The sequence below is a fragment of the Diceros bicornis genome, unplaced genomic scaffold (genome assembly GCF_020826845.1).
Source record: "Diceros bicornis minor isolate mBicDic1 unplaced genomic scaffold, mDicBic1.mat.cur scaffold_90_ctg1, whole genome shotgun sequence".
Classification (NCBI taxonomy): domain Eukaryota; kingdom Metazoa; phylum Chordata; class Mammalia; order Perissodactyla; family Rhinocerotidae; genus Diceros; species Diceros bicornis.
The window spans coordinates 1,851,553-1,871,507 of NW_026691791.1; the positions used below are offsets into that span (position 1 = coordinate 1,851,553).

Here is a 19,955-nt window from a genome sequence, read left to right on the forward strand (position 1 = left end):
AAATTGTTTATCACATATGATAAGTAAGGTAATAAATTGATATTTAAAACACGATTATAGTCATAGTGCCTTATGACTGAAACTAACACTGTTCCTCTTATTTGTTAGTGTATTTGTGGCCTAAGACTCTGTAAGCCCAAAATTTGTTGCTTAATGTCGAGTCATCTTTAAGATGTTTCAGTTTAGTATATTCTTTCCACAATTATTTTCAGGAAAACTCTTGACAGAATAAATAGTGAAGATATTCCTTCTTTGCTAGAATACAGCAGGGACCTACCACCACTTTTGTGGAGCTTATCATATGGTGGGAAGAAAGGCTTTCAACAACTAATTACACTCGTGATGACATAGCTTTGTGGGAGTTTGTAGCAGGGGGTCTAACTAGTCTAGGTGTCTGAAATGGTACCACTTACCCTGGAGCCTGCAGGATGAGTGAGAACCAGCTGGGAGAAAGGGACTTGGAGGCCCTCAACATTGGCTAGGCTGATTTGTGTATTGATTTCCCACACATATATGTGCTGACAATGTGCCAGACACCATTCTAAGCACTTCATGTATATTAACTCATTTATTTCTCCTAACCAGCCTGTGCAGTATGTACCTTCCCATTTTAATGAGGAACTGATACGCAAGTCACACAGCCAGCAGATGGGGGAGTCAGATCTATGTTCCAGCCACACTACCATGTTTCCACTTAGGCACCGTAGAGGACAGTGAGGTCCTCTCAACAACCTTAGGAGTACGAGTGCTTAGGTTGTCGAGTTAGTGTTACACTAGAAACCCAGCATATAAGGCTTTGGAGCAAAGATGTATAGGTTAAAAAATGATTCCTGCTAAAAGACTATTTGATAGTATCAACATAATTTTTAAAAAGGTAAAACAGTGTGTGCTAGAGATTAGAAAAACAAGAACAAGGGATACACAGGCATTCAGACTCAAGTACTATAGGTTGTCAGTGGCCGTGCATGCTCACAAAGGATTTGGACTCACCCACCTGTCTGAAGCTGTTGGCGTTGAGATCTGAATAATCCTGCCATCTGTCCTTGCTCTGAAATCAGGACCCCAACAGCTTTCCAATGGCACTTTGGCTCTCCATATGGTTCCACCTACAAGGGCAGATATGTGGTCATGGTGCGAGCAGTGTCATCACTGAGTTTCTCAAGATGGTCTGTACATTTCCCTCCTGATTTACAAATCCATTCTTGTAAGCTTTCTAATGTGAGGCCACCACTGAAAGAGTGGTCCATTCCTGATGCACTTACAAAAACAGAAACTGCATCCTGGACTAGTGGATTCATCAGTGCAAATGCTGCCCTAAACCCAGCCTTCAGCAGCCAGCCAACCGGCCATTCTCTGTAACCCCTCAGCTTCGTTCAGTACTTTTCTTCCAAATGTCTGCATTTCCTGGTTTAGTTTGAGCCAGGCCTTCTTGCTAGACATGGTATAAACACTAAAATTTCTCAAAGACTAGTAATAGTTCACATTTCCCGAGTATTAACCATAGGCTCACAGTAATTCTATAAGGAAGATAATATGTATTCATTTTACAGGTTAGGGAATTTAGGCACTGAGACATCAACCACCTTGCCCAAAGTTACACAGCTTGTACTTACTTGCAGAACCAAGATTCGCAGAAAGTCAGATTCCAGACCCCCACATTCAGCCACTGTGCCTTACTCCCTCTTGAAAGCACATAGTATAACTGACTTGTGTTTTTTTGTGTGTGAGAACCAACACATTTTACCTTATAGAGAAGTGTATTTTCAGAGGACTACTAAGTTGAAGAAAATATTGCGACAAATATTTTATCATACCATATTCTGACAATTTTATTTCTTTGGGCAACTACTAATTCAGAATGAATGCATAGTTGATTTGTTTGCTTTAACTTCTGTGTTTTTGTTTTTTTTAGATCGTGTCATTCTCAATAATGAATCGACTGAAAATGTGTATGAAGAAATAGCAGTACCAATCATAGACTCTGCCATGCAAAGCTACAATGGTTTGTATTCACTGCAGAAATGCTTTATTTAGTCTTGGGTGTCTGTTCAACAGTATTGATAGTTTTACACACTCTAGATTCATTTTTATTCTTGCGTGTGTCTGTTTTGTTTCTGCAGGTACTATATTTGCCTATGGGCAGACTGCTTCAGGCAAAACATATACCATGATCGGTTCCAAAGATGATTTAGGAATAATCCCCAGGGCAATTCATGACATTTTCAACAAAGTTAAGAAGGTAAGTAGCTAAATTTCTAGTACATACAGGTAAAAGTAGTAATGTCTTCTCATGGTGAAAGGAAGTATGCTTACAGTTCTCTCTTGGTTATCCACAGGGAAAGAAGAAAGGCAGAGCATAGATTCACTTTTCCCCACAAACTGACTTTATAGAGCTTAAACTTCTTTCATTCTTTCCCTTGCATCCTGAAGCAGTAATACGCCTGCTAAAAAGTGGGCATTGAGAAACAAGAAGTCTTATCACTGCCTTTGAATAGCTGCCAGTGATCATTAAGGAGCAGGAGAGGGTCGATATGGTTAGGAGACCAGGATAGGCAACCTGATGATTTTTAAGGTTCTTATTTGAACATCTATTGGTAGGGTTTTATTTTAAGCTTAAAGAGTTGGGCTAGGCACTCTCCTCTTCTAATGCTATAATACTATATTTTCATTATTTCCAAAACAATGCATTTATATTTGTGTTTATTTTTCTCAATGTAGAACCATAGGGGCTTTTTTTGTTTTGTTTTTTGTTTATTTTACAAAGATAACTTCTCAAAGAATATTTTAATGTTTAATAAGAGCACATAAGCATTCAGTAATAGGTTTTCGTAATTGGATGATCTCTGACGTTTTTACATATTTTTTATTCTAGTTTCCTGATAGGGAATTTCTCTTACGTGTGTCTTACATGGAGATATACAATGAAACCATTACAGACTTACTCTGTGACACTCAAAAAATGAAACCTTTAATAATTCGAGAAGACTTCAGTGTGAGTAACAGAGTTAAGAGAGTGGCTCAACAAATAGACTGACTTAATGAGATTATTGTTCATGAACGTTTACCTTTAATTTCCATATTTTTTAAAGTGTCTCCTGTTTCTGTGATTTGTTTTTTGTCTTCTTACTTGTGTTCATAGAGCTCATCTTTTAAGGGATATGTATCGTTTTTAAATATTGACAGCTGTAATACCTTTGTGTAAGTGTCTAAAAAGAATAAGATGAAGTTAGAATTTGGTGTGCTTTGGTATAGGAAATAAATTGTAAATATCATAGGCTTACTTGTTATTTTTTTTACAGAGTAATGGTCCCCATTGCCCACTTTTACCTTCCACAAATGAATGCTGTAATAGTTTGCACCTTCTTTTTGAGATGCAAACTTTTAAGTGACTTCTATTTCTCTACTCTTCCAATCATTAACCTTGTTTCAGAGGAATCCGTATGTGGGTGATCTCACAGAGGAAGTTGTTTATACACCAGAAATGGCTTTGAAGTGGATCACAAAGGGAGAAAGTAAGACTTTATGCTGTGTTTCTTCAAAACATTTGTAAAAACTATTCAGTTGAATGTATTTAGGCTTCAAACCACACTTTTCTTTCTTAAGTTAAAATAAAAGTTAATGTTTTTCTTTGCATTTTAATGTATGCAGCTGAAATGTGACTCATTTTTACAGAGAACAGACATTATAGAGTTACGAAAACGAATCAGAGAAGCAGTCGTTCTCATGCTATTTTTAGGATGGTAGGTAATTTTCTCTCTACTTGGTCTTTCCAATTAAGAATACACTAATTTTTCTACAAGTTGCCATTTCTGTCTAGATTTTGGAAAGTAGAGAGAAAGATGAACCCTCTAATTGTGAAGGATCTGTCAAGGTGTCCCATTTGGTGAGTGTTGATGAACCATGATGATGTACTCTACAGACCAAAGCAAAGTTTAATTCAGCTGCTGGATCTTTGGTTTCATAAGAACTGTTAACTGAACTAAATAGGCAAAAACATCTATGAATTGGTAGTTTATTCTCATCTGTAGCACGAGATGACTAGTTAACATGTAGGAAGAATTCAAGAGATCTTTCTTCCTGTTCTTTTATGGCTGCCTTCTCCTACAATTTAGATGTAAGGACTGTAGGAGTTGAGGCCTTTCCTAACCAGTAAGCAAATGGGTTTGGGTTTTTTTTTTTTTATTCACATTTGAAAGTTAAAGTGGTGATGGAATATGGGGATACTTTTGTTTATTTCAGTAACACTGGTTTATAACATTGTGTAAATTTCAGGTGTACATCATTATACTTCTATTTCTGCATAGATTACATCACATTCACCACCCAAATACTAATTACAACCCATCACCTCGCACATGTGCCTAATTATCCCTTTTGCCCTCCTCCCTCCCCCCTTCCCCTAGGGTAACCACCAATCCAATCTCTGTCTCTGTGTGTTTGTTTGTCGTCGTTATTATCTACTACATAATGAGTGAGATCATATGCTATTTGACCTTCTGCCTCTGACTTATTTCACTTTGCATAGTACCCTCCATGCCAATCCATGTTGTCACACATGGCTGGATTTCATCGTTTCTTATGGCTGAGTAGTATTCCATTGTGTATATATACCACATCTTCCTATCCATTCGTCCCTTGATGGGCACTTAGGTTGCTTCCAGGTCTTTCCTATTGTGAATAACGTTGCAATGAACACAGGGGTGCATGTATCTTTATGCATTGGAGTTTCCAAGTCCTTTGGATAAATACCCAGCAGTGGAATAGCTGGATCGTATGGTAGTTCTAGCCTTAATTTTTTGAGGACTCTCCATACTGTTTTCCATAGTGGCTGCACCAGTTTTCACTCCCACCAGCAGTGTATGAGAGTTCCCTTCTCTCCACATCCTCTCCAACACTTGTTGTTTCCTGTCTTGTTAATTATAGCCATTCTGACGGGCATGAGGTGAAATCTCATTGTTGTTTTGATTTGCATTTCCCTGATAGTTAATGATGGTGAACATCTTTTCATGTGCCTGTTGGCCATCTGTATATCTTCTTTGGAGAGATGTCTGTTCAGGTCTTTTGCCCATTTTTTTAAATTTATTTTTATGTTTTTAAATTTTTTGTTTATTGCAGTTACATGGGTTTATAACATTGTATAAATTTGAGGTGTACATCATTCTACTTTTATTTCTGCATAGATTACATCATGTTCACCACCCAAATACCAACTGCCACCCATCACCACACACTTGTGCCGAATTATCCATTTCACCCTCTTCCCTCCCCCCTTCCCCTCTGGTAACCACCAATCCAAACTCTGTTTCTATGTGTTTGTTTGTTGTTGTTATTATCTACTACTTAATGAGGGAAATCATACGGTATTTGACCTTCTCCCTCTGACTTATTTCACTTTCCATAATACCCGCAATTTCCAATAAGTCAGAGGGAGAAGGTCAAATATCATATGAGTGCCCATTTTTTAAATAGGTTGTTCATTTTTTTTTGTTGTTGAGATGCATGAGTTCTTTATATATTTTGGAGATTAACCCCTTATCAGATGTATAGTTTGCAAATATTTTCTCCCAATTTTTAGGGTGTCTTTTCGTTTTGCTGATGGTTTCCTTTGCTGTGCAGAAGCTTTTTAGTCTGATGTAGTCCCATTTGTTTATTTTTTCTATTTTTTCTCTTGCCCGGTTAGACATGGTGCTTGACAATATGTTGCAAAGACTGATATTGAAGAGCGTACTGCCTATGTTTTCTTCTAGAAGTTTCACAGTTTCAGGTCTTACATTCAAGTCTTTAATCCATTTTGAGTTAATTTTTGTGTATGGTGTAGGGTAAGGGTCTACTTTCATTTTGCTGCATGTGGCTGTCCAGTTTTCTCAACACCATTTGTTGAAGAAGCTTTCTTTTCTCCATTGTATGTTCTTGGCTCCTTTGTTGAAGTTTAGCTATCCATAGATGTGTGGTTTTATTTCTGGGCTTTTGATTCTATTCTGTTTATCTGTGTGTCTGTTTTTGTGCCAGTACCATGCTCTTTTGGTTACTATAGCTTTGTAGTATATTTTGAAATCAGGGAGTGTGATACCTCCAGCTTTGTTCTTTTCTTTCAGGATTCCTTTGGCTATTCAGGGTCTCTTGTCGTTCCGTATAAATTTTAGGATTCTTTGTTCTATTTCTGTGAAAAATGTTGTCCCTGTCTTTGACAGGGATTGCATTGAATCTATAGATTGCTTTAGGAAGTATGGACATCTTAACTATGTTAATTCTTCCAATCCAAGAGCAGGGAATATCTTTCCCTTTTTTTGTGTCTTCTTCAACTTCTTTCAGCAATGTTTTATAGTTTTCGGTGTACTAGATCTTTCACCTCTTTGATTAAGTTTATTCCTAGGTATTTTATTCTTTTTGCTGCAAATGGGATTGACTTCTTCATTTCTCTTTCTGCTACTTTGTTGTCGGTGTATAGAAATGCAACTGATTTTTTATGATGATTTTGTATCTTGCAAGTTTACCATATTCGTTTATTACTTCGAAAAGTTTTTTGGTGGATTATTTAGTGTTTTCTATATATAAAATCATGTCATCTGCAAATAGTGAGAGTGTCACTTCTTCCTTTCAGTTTGGATCCCTGTTATTTCTTTATATTGCCTGATTGCTCTGGCTAGGACTTCCAGTACTATGTTAAATTGGAGTGGTGAGAGTGGGCATCCTTGTCTGGTTCCTGTTCTTAGAGGGATAGCTTTCAGTTTTTCACCATTCAGGATGATATTAGCTATGGGTTTGTCGTGTATGGCCTTTATTATGTTGAGGTACTTTCCTTCTGTACCCATGTTATTCAGAGATTTTATCATATGTGGGTGCTGTATCTTGTCAAATGCTTTCTCCGCATCTATTGAGATGATCATGTGATTTTTATTCTTCATTTTATTAATGTGGTATATTACATAGATTGATTTGGAAATGTTGAACCATCCCTGCATCCCTGGAATATATCCAACTTGATCATGGTGTATAATCTTTTTAAAGTATTGTTGTATGCGATTTGCTCCTTTGTTGAGGATTTTTGTGTCGATGTTCCTCACTGATATTGGCCTGTAATTTTCATTTTTTGTGTTTTCCTTGTCTCGTTTTGGTATCAGGGTAATGTCAGCTTCGTAGAAGGAGTTAGGGAGCTTCCCCCTCTCCTCAAATTTTTGGAAGAGTTTGAGAAGGATAGGTATTAAGTCTTCTTTGAATGTTTGGTAGAATTCACCACGGAAGCCGTCTGGTCCTGGACTTTTATTTTGGGGGAGATTTTTTGATTACTGTTTCGATCTCTTTACTGGTGATTGATCTATTCAAATTCTCTATTTCTTCTTGATCCAGTTTTGGAAGGTTGTATGATTGTAAGAATTTATCCATTTCTTCCAGATTGTTGAATCTGTTGGCATATAGCTTTGCATATTGTCCTCTTATTCTTTTGTATTTCTGAGGTGTCTGTTGTAATTTCTCCTCTTTCATTTCTGATTTTACTTATTTGAACCTTCTCTCTTTTTTCTTGGTGAGTCTAGCTAAAGTTTTGTCAATTTTGTTTATCTTTTCAAAGAACCAGCTCTCGGTTTTATTATTTTTTTCTACTGTTTTAGTAGTTACTATTTCATTTATTTCTGCAATGATTATTATTTTTTCCCTTCTTCTACTGATTTGGGGCTTTGTTTGTTCTTCTTTTTCCAGTTCCTTTAGGTGCATTTTTAGATTGTTTATTTGAGATTTTCCTTGCTTGTTGAGCTAGGCCTGTATTGCTATAAACTTCCCTCTTAGTACTGCTTTTGCTGTATCCCATAAATTCTGGCATGTCTTATTTTCATTTTCATTCGTCCCCAGGTATTTTTTGATTTCTTCTTTGATTTCTTCGTTGACCCAATCGTTGTTCAGTAGCATTTTGTTTCATCTTCACCTATTTGTGGCTCTTCTGATTTTCTTCCTATAGTTGATTTCTAGTTTCATACCATTGTGGTCGGAAAAGATGCTTGGTATTATTTCAATCTTCTTAAATTTATGTAGACTTGTATTGTGACATAATATGTGATCAACCCTGGAGGATGTTCCATGTGCATTTCAAAAGAACGTGTATTCTTCGGTTTTTGGATGGAATGCTCTGTGTATATCTACTAGGTCCATCTGTCCTAGTGTGTCATTAAAGGCCAGTGTGTCCTTATTGGTCTTCTGTTTGGATGATCTATCCGTTTGTGTAAGTGGAGTGGTAAAGTCCCCTACTATTATTGTGTTACTGTCTATTTTTCCTCTTATGTCTGTTAATAATTGCTTTATATATTTAGCTTTTCCTATGTTGTGTGCGTCAATATTTACAAGTGTTATATCCTCTTGTTGGATCATTCCCTTGATCATTATGTATTGACCGTCTTTGTCTCTTTTTACAGTTTTTGTTTTCAAGTCTATTTTGTCTGATATGAGTATTGCAACCCCAGCGCTCTTTTCATTGCCATTTGCGTGGAGTATCATTTTCCATCCTTTCACTTTCAGTTTGTGAGTGTCTTTAAGTCTGAAGTGTGTCTCTTGTATGCAGCATGTATATGGGTCTTGTTTTATTATCCAAACAGCCACCTTACGCCTTTTAATTGGAGTATTTAGTCCATTGACGTTTAAAGTAGCTATTGATAAGTATGTACTTACTGCCATTTTTTAACTTTTTTTCTCAGTGTTTTAGTAGACCTCTATACAGAATTGATGGTCTCTTTAGTTTGACCTCTGTCTGAAAGCTCTACTCTTTAACTCCGTTCCTCCCTCATTTTATGTTTTTGGTATCATATCTAACCTCTTTTTTGTGCATTTGTATCCATTACTCTCTTATCATGGAAATAGATAATTTTTCCTATTTGTGGTCTTCTCTTTTCCCCTCAAATCAGCCCCTTTAACATTTCTTCTAGCACTGGCTTTTAGGTGACAAACTCCTTTAATTTTTTTGTCTGGAAACTTTTTATCTCTCCTTCCATTTTGAATGATAACCTTGCTGGCTAGAGTATTCTTGGCTGTAAGTTTTTCCCTTTTAGCACTTTAAATATGTGGTGCCACTCTCTTCTAGCCTGTAAGGTTTCTGCTGAGAAGTCAGCTGATAGACTTATGGGGTTGCCTTTGTACGTAACTTGTCTTTCTCTTGGGGCTTTTAGGATTCTCTCTCTATCTTTAATTCTGGACATTTTAATTATGACGTGTCTTTGTGTGAACCTCTTTGGATTTATTTTCTTTGGTGCTCTCTGTGCTTCCTGTACCTGGATGTCTGTTTCCTTCCTTAGGTTAGGGAAGTTTTCATCTATTATTTCATCAAATAGATCCTCTGCCACTTTGTCTCGCTCTTCTCCTTCTGGGACACCTATAACTCGGATGCTAGTGCACTTGACGTTGTCCTAGAGGTCCCTTAGACTGTCCTCACTCTTGTTAATTCTGTTTTTTTTTTAACTGTTCAGCTTGGGTAATTTCTTCTAGTCTTTCGTCCAGCTCGCAGATCCGTTCATCTGTTTCCTCAACTCTGCTTTTGAGTCCCTCTAGTGAATTTTTCATTTCTAGTATTGTATTTTTCATTTCTGATTGGTTCATTTTTATATCTTCCATTTCTTTCTTGACATTCTCACTGAGTTCATCCATTCTTCTCCCCAGATCAGTGAGCATCCTTAACACTCTTTGTTTGAACTCTCTGTCGTGTAGCTTGCTCATTTCTGTTTCACTTAGTTCCTTTTCTGCGGTTTTGTCCTGTTCCCTTACTTGGAAGGTATTCCTTTGCCTTCTCATTTTTCCACTTTTCCTGTGCTCGTGTCTGTGTATTAGCTAGGTCAGCTACATGCCCTGCACTTGGATAGGTGACCTTATATAAGTGATGCCTTAGCAGGCCTGCAGTGTGCTTCCCTCAGTTCTCAATGTTCCAGGAGTGACCGCTATGTGGGCTACGTGTGTCCTTCTGTTGTGGTATGTTTGTTCTCCCTGTAGGCGCCCAGAGAGGCTGAGTTATGTAGTTGTTGTGGGCACTTCAGTCTCTTTATCAGGTGTGGGAAGCCCCAGCACAGTTGGCTGCAAGTTCTAACACCACATTTAGTTTGCAGTATTTCTTTTAAGTGAGTAGGCCCCCAGCATGGCAGTTTGTTAGGCTCAGGGGCTCACAATTGCTACAAGCCTCCAGCTTTTAAGTCTCTTGTCAGCTCTCTGAGGATTGCAGCTGGGTGGGGTTGGCCTCAGGCATGGGAGCACCCAATTGTTTCAGGCTTCGGAAAGTGGGGCAAAACCCCTATATGGGTCTTTGGGAAGCACAAGTCTTCTGCAGCTGACAAGCCCCACCGCCCACAGGTCCACACACACAGTCAACACAGTCCTGGCCCATGTGCGCAACCTCCTGAAGTGGACCCAGTCTCTCCATGGTGGGCGCACCACACACTCCACCACTGCCCCACACTCTCCACCTACTCCTTGTGAACGCCCTGCCCCATAGAAGTGGGCTCGGTCACCAGGCTGCAGAGAATCCAGTCACCAATGTATGCAGGCCCACAAGTTGCCTGAGGGCTTGTTGCTGGGTGGGGCCAACAACAGGGTGGGCTGCCTGCCCTGGCTGAGCTGGATTAAACTGGTGCTCTAGTAGGGGGACAGACCCTGGGCTAGCAGGCCCCAGGGAGAACTCCAATGGTGTCTGTGTCAACACGCCCACACCAGGCCACAACAATGGCCGCCGGCAATGTCCCAGTTCCTGGAGAGGTCTCACCTCTCACTAAGATGCACTCAAAGCCTATCAGGTGAGTCTGTTTTCACCAAAGCACTGTGCACCTTTCTTTCTGGTGATTTTATGTTGATTTCTGAAACGGGTGTGTTTGCGCGTGGGCCCTCTAAACGTCGGTTTTAATTTCTTCGTGAACCAGCTTTTATGGGGGTACTCCCCAATGTTTTAGTAGGAGGCAAAGTCAGATATTATGCCACTCACCTCGATTGTGCTGGGTCCACGAAGTGCCTAGAGCAGGGGCGCTCCCCGGCTCAGGGCCCCGCTCCTCCAGGGAGAGCTGTGTACCTTTGGGCTGCTCCCGGGTGGCTGTGAAGCATTGCAGCTCGTGAAGGTGGCATTTTTTTCTCTCCAGAAGGGAGTTTCTGCCTCTTCCACCTCAATTACGATTGTCCTTTGTTGCAGGAGTTCCTCTTATCTAGTTTTCAGTTCTCTCTCAGGGGTAATATTTCCATGAGTAGTTGTAAATTGTCTGTGTCCCCAGGAGGAGTTGAGTTCAGAGTCTGCTTATGCCACCATCTTGACTTCTCTCCGGATATTTTTTATTATTTATTTAGTTTCAGCCAATAGAATTGAGACTTGGGAAATCAACAAATACCTACGTGGATGGTTATAAATAAATCACATGTTCAAGTTCATTTTTAGGTACAATAAGAAAATAAATTTTAGATTATAAACACAATGTTTATGCTGTAAATCCGTCAGAGAAGGGTGATATCTCATTCATCTTTGTAGCCTCAGCACATTGTACCTAGTTTATCTTCAATACTTGTTTGTTGAATAAGTGAATATAAGCATTATACAAATATTCCTTCTTTCCATATAAGTAAACCCCCATTTCCTTTTTGCTGCACTGTATCAATTATCTCTCATTTTTGTGTTTCCTTCCTATTCCTTACCATTATTGCTTTATTCTCTGTCTTCAGGGACTAAATTCTTTAGCTTGATGTGGGATATGATTTAAGATTATTCTGTTTGATTTGAAAACTTCAGGGAAAAAAGTAATAAATCTATAATATGTTTATTCACTTTTAGATTTTGAAAAGTCAGAGTCTTAATTAAATATCTAATTCTAGTTCACCTCAGTTATTTTATTACGCAGTATAATATTTATTTCAATAGTCTAGTCCTGCTTTAATTTAACAACAAAAAATGCTACAAAACCTAACTTCTGTTTTGTTTCCCAAACCTGGCCTGTGATATTTCAGTGAAATTTTAACTTTTAATAATTTAGCTTTAATACTCTTGACCTATTCAGTGATCCATTTTTGGACTTTTCTCATGTTCTTTGATGCTCTATTATCTAGGGACTTTAGATACCATCAAGTCCAACCCTCCAGACTCCCATTCACTCTAGGTATCTTCTTGGAATGCAGTCTTCCCAGAGAGTCGTTTTCTGGCTCTTTGGAGGGGGCCTTGGTTTGAATGTCTCCTGGCCTTTCTGGGAGAATAATATCCAGGTTCTCTTAGCTCTGATCCTTCCCTGTTCGCTTCTGTGGCTTCTTTTTCCTACCCTCCTAACAACAACACAGGAGTGTTCTGTGGCCTTTCTTACTTCCCATGCTTGCCCTCTGACTTTATGTTAGCATTTCTCTTTTGATGACAGCCGAGTTTTTATTGTATCTAGATCTCTGAGTTCTCATTCACATCTTCCTAAAGATTATAACTGTGTCCCACTGTTAGCTCAAACTTTAGTGTTACTAAAACCAAGTTATTTTTTGTTACCATGGTGAATATTCCTTTTTTCCAGTAGTTTCAGCATTATCCTGGTCATCTAGGCTGGAAACCCAAGTCAGCTTTGCCTCATCTTTTTCTGCCTTCCCTTTTTTCCCATCATCGCCATTTCTTATTGATTCCACCCTTTAGCTTTCCATGGGTGTCATACCCAAGTCCTCATCTCACTTGAATTACTGTATCATTCCACTGGACCTGGCCTCCACGACCTGGTTTTCCTTTTTCAGTCCAATATACAGAATTCTAATGTGGCTAAACTTCTGTTGCATCACTTCCTTAACAAGATCTGTCCAGTCTTAACCAGTCTAAGTTGACATCCTTCTGCTCCACCTGAGCTCCTCCCTTAAAGGTAGATTGGACCTCTTGGTATCTTTGAACACTAATGATTGTTCCCATCTTTATACCTTAGTTCATGCTGCCTTCACCACCACTTCACCCCTTTATTATGTATCTAGGTCATCTGTGGTAGATACTGTACAAGAAACATCAAATTTCTTTGAATATTTTGAGGAAAGAAGTATCTGAGATAGGACTATAAAGCAGAAGTGTATAATGACCTGCTTATCCCTGGAAGTCTCCACAGAGAGAAGTAATTTAAATCTCTGACTTCCTTTTAATGCAGTAAGAATATTTACTGAGCCTTTGCCCTGTTCTGAGCACAGTGCTGAGCTCTGAGATGAAAAGAATAGAGAAGATATCCCTCCATACTTACCGTCTCCACTGCACACTCCCCAGCACAAGCCACGGTCATCTCCACTCAGATTTCTGCACAAGCCGCCTGACTGGGCTCCTGCTGCCACTCTTGCCCCTCTGCAATCTGTTCTCCACCCAGGGCCCACAGGTGACCCTTCAGAAAGTTAAATCAAGATATGTCACTCTCTTGTTCAATCCTTCTAATGGCTTCCCATTGCATTTAGAAAATCCAGTTCTTACTCTTGCCTACAAAGCCCTACATAATCTGAGCCCTTCCTACTTCTCTTACCCTGTCTTGTCCCATCTCTGCTTCACCAACGCTGCCATGCTGCCCTTTCTCTTTCTTGAACACACAAAGCTCATTTCTGCTTTGTGACTGTGTGTGCTGGCTGTTCTTTATTTGGGAGTCTGGGTCCCTTGGTCTTTGCTTGGCTGGCTTCCTCTTCTCTGTCACTGCAGATTTTAGCTAAATAGGAAGCCTTCTCCTGCCACTCAATCCTAAGAACATACTCTGACCTCTCCTCTTCCCTCCTCTGGCACTCTGTTTAAATTGTCTGTATTACCCTCATGGTGATATGTTGCTTATTTGTCTTTTTCTCTCCTCTCACTGACTTTCTCCCCCATCCCACCCCATGCAGAATGTGAGCTCTCTGAGCGCAGGGTCCTTCTTTGTCTGGCTCACTGCCATGTCCCAGCACCTGACATGCTGCCTGGAACAGGACAGGAGGTCACTTGTTTCGGCAAAATTTGTGAAATTAAAGAGAGGCCCATGCTTTTAAAGATGCTACAGTGTAGTCAGAGACATAAATGACCCAGCACAACACAGTAAGGGCTATAATAATAAGTCATATCTGTAAAGATCTCTGGGTACACAGTTGAAAGAGCAGTTCATTCAAGGTGTGGGGGAAAAAAGATAAAGTTGGCAAAGCTACACTGAGAAGGTAACATGTGCCTTTGGTGCTGAATAGAGAGTAGGGGTGGACTAGAAGGTCAGAACTAGCTAAACAAAGGGAATGGCAAAGTGTAACAGTACATGAGTTGTGGAGCGCATAGTCAGGAGCTCATCCAGAGTTAAGAGTAAGAGATGGCCAGGAATAAGGCTAGAGCAACACAAGTACCAGATTGTGGAGAACTGTGTTCACCATGGTAAGATTTTGAACTTGGTGCAAGAAAGTGAAACTATTCTGGCAACATTATAGAGGATGCGTTATAAAGAAGGAACAAGGTGTAGAGGTTAGTTTGACTCAGACAAGGGAAGGCCTAAAGAGTGGGGTGAGAGACTAGGAAACACGGGGTATTCAGATAAGCCATGGATTAAAAACGTTCTTTCGGTAGTTTGGATTTTATTATTTTCAAGTTACCCTTCCTAATGTTTTATTTTCCTCTCTTACAGAATTTGGTTGATCTTGCAGGCTGGGAAAGAGCTGAAAAAACAGGTGCTGAAGGTAATGAAAACTCATGAAATATGTTGGTCTGAATGTCCTGCTGTTCTTTTACAGAATACAAATGGCAGCAGGCATTTTAGAATCTAATAAGGTAATGGTGATAATTTTGTGATAAAAAGTCTTTAACATAAAGAGCAGCTTCCTTATCTGGTTAATTATATTCTTTGGGCTGCTATAGCATCAGTTAAAATGCTAAAACTCTGTATGAGATTTATAGCTGGAAAGCTCCTGAGAGTACCATGGACACCATTATCAGTAAGGAAATTCAGAAAGGTGACAGGGTACAAAATTAATGTACAGACATGAATAACTCATAATAGAACAACCTGTTGGAATATTTAATGTACAAAAAGATCCCATTTACAATAATGACTTAGAAGATGTAATACCTGAGAAGAAACTCAGCAAAAATTGCACAAGATCAAAATAAAGAAAACTTTAAACAGACCTGAAGGACATAACCGAACACTTAAACAAATGGAAAAGCATACTTGGATAGGAAGCTTCAGAACCGTAAATGTGTCAAGCCTCTCTCTGTGTTAATTTTCTGCAGCCTGACATAGAGACACTCAGCTGAGCATGGCATGTACTCACCAAAGCAGTGGCTCCTCAGGCCTGTTGTTTTAAGCTGGCTTGGTAACAGCAATATTACAGCAATAGCTGACTAAGGCACCTGTGAGATAATCGCTATTCGGAATGATTCTTGCAGTATTTTTTGTGTACAGGGTAGACTGAACACCTGCGTGTCCCTCAGCAGGCTGCTGGGTGAATACATTCTGGTAGACCCATACAATGATATTCCATTCTATAAAAAAGAATGAGAAAGACCAGTGTTTACCAATAAGATATATGGTATGTTGCCAAGTGAAAAAAGCAAAGTGCAAAATAGTGTGTATGGTATGCTACTATTTGTTTAAAAAAGAAAGGGGAAAACTTAATATATATGAACTTGTATTTCTAAAAATCTCCAGAAGAATAAGCTAATAACAGTGGTTTCCCGGTAGAGGGACAGGAACTGAATGAAAGGAGCATAAAAGTGAGAGAGGGCTTTTTCCGTGTGTTTTTGTTTGAGCCATGTGGGCATATTAATAGTTTAAAAATAAGAATGTGTTTGGTTGTGAGCTGCTATGAACTAATTTGGTTGTAAGTCATTAGTTGCGTATATTTGGGGGTTTGGAAAAATAGATTTGAATTGAGGAGTTAGCAGGCCTCTTTTAGGACATGGCTTTCTCTCCTTAATCTTTTCTTAGTCATCTTTTTCTTCTTGCTGTTTCTCTGGTGAGAGCCTTTCTGATTCACGTAACAGGTGGGAGAGAGAGAGAGAGAGCGCCTGCTACCTGTGGTAATAAAGGTGGGCGCAGATCTAATCTGAAGCCCAGACTGTAGCATCTGACCCTGCAGTTTCTAATTTCTCTCATAACCTACTGATAAGTAAGTTCATAATCTAGTACAGGGGAAAATTTTAGTTTCATTTATTTATTTAATAAATGCAGGTGTGAAACTCAAGGAAGGCTGTAATATAAATCGTAGCTTATTTGTTTTGCGACAAGTGATCAAGAAACTTAGTGATGGACAAGATGGGTAAGTTTATCCCATTGTACATTTACCTATTAATATTAACGTTTTTCATTAGGTGGAAAATTATGATATTTCAGTGACACTCAAACAAATGTACTGATTTCTCCCATATATTCAAAAGCTGCTGTGATTCCATGAGCATGAATTGCTTCTTGTATGTATGACTGTGACCTACTAAGTTTACTTTCTAAATTAAATGGAATATTTTTAGTTAGTAGTTTTGCTTGGCCTCGTGTAACCTGTAAAGAATCAATTTTTTAACTGTAGTTAATTGAAGGTTCTGCATTAAAAACCAACCACGTTTGTTATATAAAAAGTTTTACTCTTTTTTCTTCCCAAACTCGTTCCTCACTCAGTGCTTTCATAAATTATCGAGACAGCAAATTAACACGAATTCTCCAGAATTCCTTGGGAGGAAATGCAAAAACATGTATTATCTGCACAATTATTCCAGTGTCTTTGAATGAAACCCTGACTACTCTTCAAGTGAGTTTGATTTTTATCTCAACTTACTATGGGGGGAAATTATCTTTCAGAAGAAAAAATTACCTACTAAAATTAGGTACAGTTTTTTTAATTGATATAATATACCTGTTAAAATAAAGTTGATGTGTTGTCTACTAAAGAACATTCCTTAATTTTCCCAAACTTCAGTCATTCATATGCCACCTACACAATTTTGTTCTTCAGTATTTTACTGAAATTGACTTGATTTTTTCTTTAAATAACTCACTTTTTAAATTTAACTTATTATAAAAGGAAACTATATATCAATCCCATAAATGAAAAACTGGTTATCACTTGCAACAAACAGAAGGTGACCCAAAAAACTGGTGGGTGTGTATTTATAACAAAATAATTCTTAAATTCCTGTTAGTGAATTATTGTCTGAAATTTCTCTGAGCCTAAGGCCTGCATTTTCTGTTTTTTTAAAACAGGAAAAGTGAGGAATGTCAGTAGACTATCTATCTCAATGAAGGATTCAGTGTCATTTAATGGTCCCCCACACATATCCTCTTAAAGTTACTTCTGGGGACCAGCCCGGTGGCATAGTGGTTAAGTTTGCGTGATCCACTTCAGTGGCCCGGGGTTCACAGGTTCTAATCCTGGGCACAGATTGACATACCGCTCATCAAGACATGCTGTGGTGGAATCCAACATACAAAATAATAGAGGAAGATGGACACAGGTGTTAGCCCAGGGCCAATCTTCTTCAGCAAAACAAGGGTAGGATCGGTAATAAATGTTAGCTCAGGGCCAAGCTTCCTAACCAAAATAAAAGTTCCTTCTGACACTCATATGTGAAGAAACATTGCTTGAAGTAGCTATTGAGCACTGGATCAAAATCCTGCCAGAGAAGCAGATAGAAGATAGAGTCCCTGGCTTCATAGAATTTATAGTCTTATAGGGAAGAAAAGACCTGTCTTCCAACATGCTTGCCATGGATTAAGAGTTAAGTGGCTAATAAGTAGGACAGAGATCAAAGGAAGGAGAGAGTCTTTTGACTGGAGGCAAATCTTTAGAGTAGAAGGAACCTTTGCACAGGATTTTGAGGTGTAGATGGGATTCCAGTGAGCCAGTGTTTGTAGTTTCTTTGTCAGCACCTGTCATCAAGATATTTCTTTGACTCTCCTGAAGACTAGCAGCTAGGATAAATTACGAGCATTGTCACAGGGACATAGAATGCTCTGTGTTCACAAGCATTAAGCCACCTGGGAAGAGTATTGATTTTTCTTTACAAAACTTAGTTACGAGGAATCTAAATATTAAGTAAATTAACTTTTCAGTGTCAAACACTTAACTCTCTTGTATTTTTTCCCAGTTTGCCGGAACTGCTCAGTCTATGAAGAATACCCCTTAAGTTAATGAGGTATCAAGTGATGAAGCTCTCCTGGAAAGATATAGAAAAGAAATAATTGATCTTAAAAAACAGTTAGAGGAGGTATGTATGAGCCATGTATTTCAGTAAAGAATATAGAGAGATTTAGAATTGAGAACTGCCTAAATGCCCAGAGCCTCTTAAATCATCTATCTGAGTTCTACAACCTAAATTTAAAACAAATAGTTTTTAATAAGGAGAAATCAACTCATAAAAATTTTAGTTTACTATAAACTGAAAGGTATGGTCTCTTGAAATTATTTTAGATATTGTTTTTCATTTCCAAAGGGCAAAATTTGAGATTTTTCAAATGGGCCAAGTAGAGATGCTTTTTTTTTAGAGATAATTTTTAAAAATTGTCACAAATACATAGAGAGTTAGGTTAAAAAGAGTCTCTATCAATAGTTTTTAAAACTACTTTGTTTCATTTTAATTATCTTGAATTCCTCTTCTAGTCCTAAGATAGCAAGCTAATAAGATAGTGTAATTGCTTGTCATTGTTTGTTTTAACCGTCACGGTCCCCTATTCTGTAAAAATCTTACATTTTAGTCATCTTTTTAAAAATGAGCTAAAATATCAAATGGCGGTCTTATGATAGCACTTCTTTTGCTATAGTTATTCAAGTCTCTGCTTTAAGAATTCTCTGCCTATTATTTATATATTTTCAGTCAATTAATAAAGTTGCTGTAACAGCATTGATATCTTATAGATGACATATAGAATAGTGATATGAGAAGAAATGTATATTTTACTTCAAGTTTGAGAAATTATTGATTATGGTAACTGCATGTAGGTGTTCTGTAGGTAGGGCATATTTTACCTCAATAAAATTAAACTTCTCATAGCTCACAAACAAATTTATATATATATATTTTTTTTTAATTTTTTGTTTATTGCAGTAACATTGGTTTATAACATTGTATAAATTTCAGGTGTACATCATTATACTTCTATTTCTGCATAGATTACATCATGTTCACCACCCAAATACTAATTACAACCCATCACCACACACATGTGCCGAATTATCCCTTTCGCCCTCCTCCCTCCCCCTTTCCCCTCTGGTAACCACCAATCCAGTCTCTGTCTCTATGTGTTTGTTTGTTGTTGTTATTATCTACTACTTAATGAAGGAAATCATATGGTATTTGACCTTCTCCCTCTGACTTATTTCACTTTGCGTAATACCCTCAATGTCCATCCATGCTTTCACAATGGCTGGATTTCATCATTTCTTATGGCTGAGTAGTATTCCATTGTGTATATACCACATCCTCTTTATCCATTAATCCCTTTATGGGCACTTAGGTTGCTTGCAAGTCTTGGCTATTGTGAATATCGCTGCAATGATCACAGGGGTGCATGTATCTTTACGCATAAGTTTGTAGCAATACAGGCCTATTTCATCAAACAAGAAAAATCTCAAATAAACAATCTAACAATGCACCTAAAAGAACTGGAAAAAGAAGAACAAACAAAGCCAAAATTCAGTAGAAGAAGGGAAATAATAAAAATCAGAGCAGAAATAAATGAAATAGAGACTAAAAACCAATGGAAAAATTAATAAAACCAAGAGCTGGTTCTTTGAAAAAATAAACAAAATTGACAAACTTTTAGCTAGACTCGCCACGAAAAAAGGAGAGAAGGCACAAATAAGTAAAATCAGAAATGAAAGTGGAGAAATTACAGCACATGTCTCAGAAATACAAAAGATTATCAAAGAATGTCTTTTACGAGTTTACCACTTCATTTCCTCCTAGTGGTGCATACTAACTTACTCTGTTTTTTGATGTCTTAATAGTTTATAGCATCGTGAAATTTCGGTTGTACATTATTGTTTGTCAATCACTATATACATGTCTCCCTTCACCCCTTGTGCCCACTCCC

The 19,955-nt window shown here is 38.1% G+C and overlaps 1 protein-coding gene across 1 annotated transcript in view; it reads left to right on the forward strand.

The window, feature by feature from the left end:
- The first annotated feature begins 428 nt into the window (after window positions 1-428).
- LOC131403820 (centromere-associated protein E-like) overlaps window positions 429-19,955 on the forward strand; it is a 34,565-nt gene continuing 15,038 nt past the window's right edge. Inside the window, exons 1-10 of the mRNA XM_058538089.1 lie at window positions 429-432; window positions 1,913-2,002; window positions 2,121-2,239; window positions 2,873-2,992; window positions 3,431-3,512; window positions 3,673-3,740; window positions 3,818-3,883; window positions 14,559-14,610; window positions 16,104-16,191; window positions 16,569-16,674. Coding sequence (XP_058394072.1) covers window positions 429-432; window positions 1,913-2,002; window positions 2,121-2,239; window positions 2,873-2,992; window positions 3,431-3,512; window positions 3,673-3,740; window positions 3,818-3,883; window positions 14,559-14,610; window positions 16,104-16,191; window positions 16,569-16,674 — 795 coding nt within the window. The remainder of the gene's footprint in view (window positions 433-1,912; window positions 2,003-2,120; window positions 2,240-2,872; window positions 2,993-3,430; window positions 3,513-3,672; window positions 3,741-3,817; window positions 3,884-14,558; window positions 14,611-16,103; window positions 16,192-16,568; window positions 16,675-19,955) is intronic.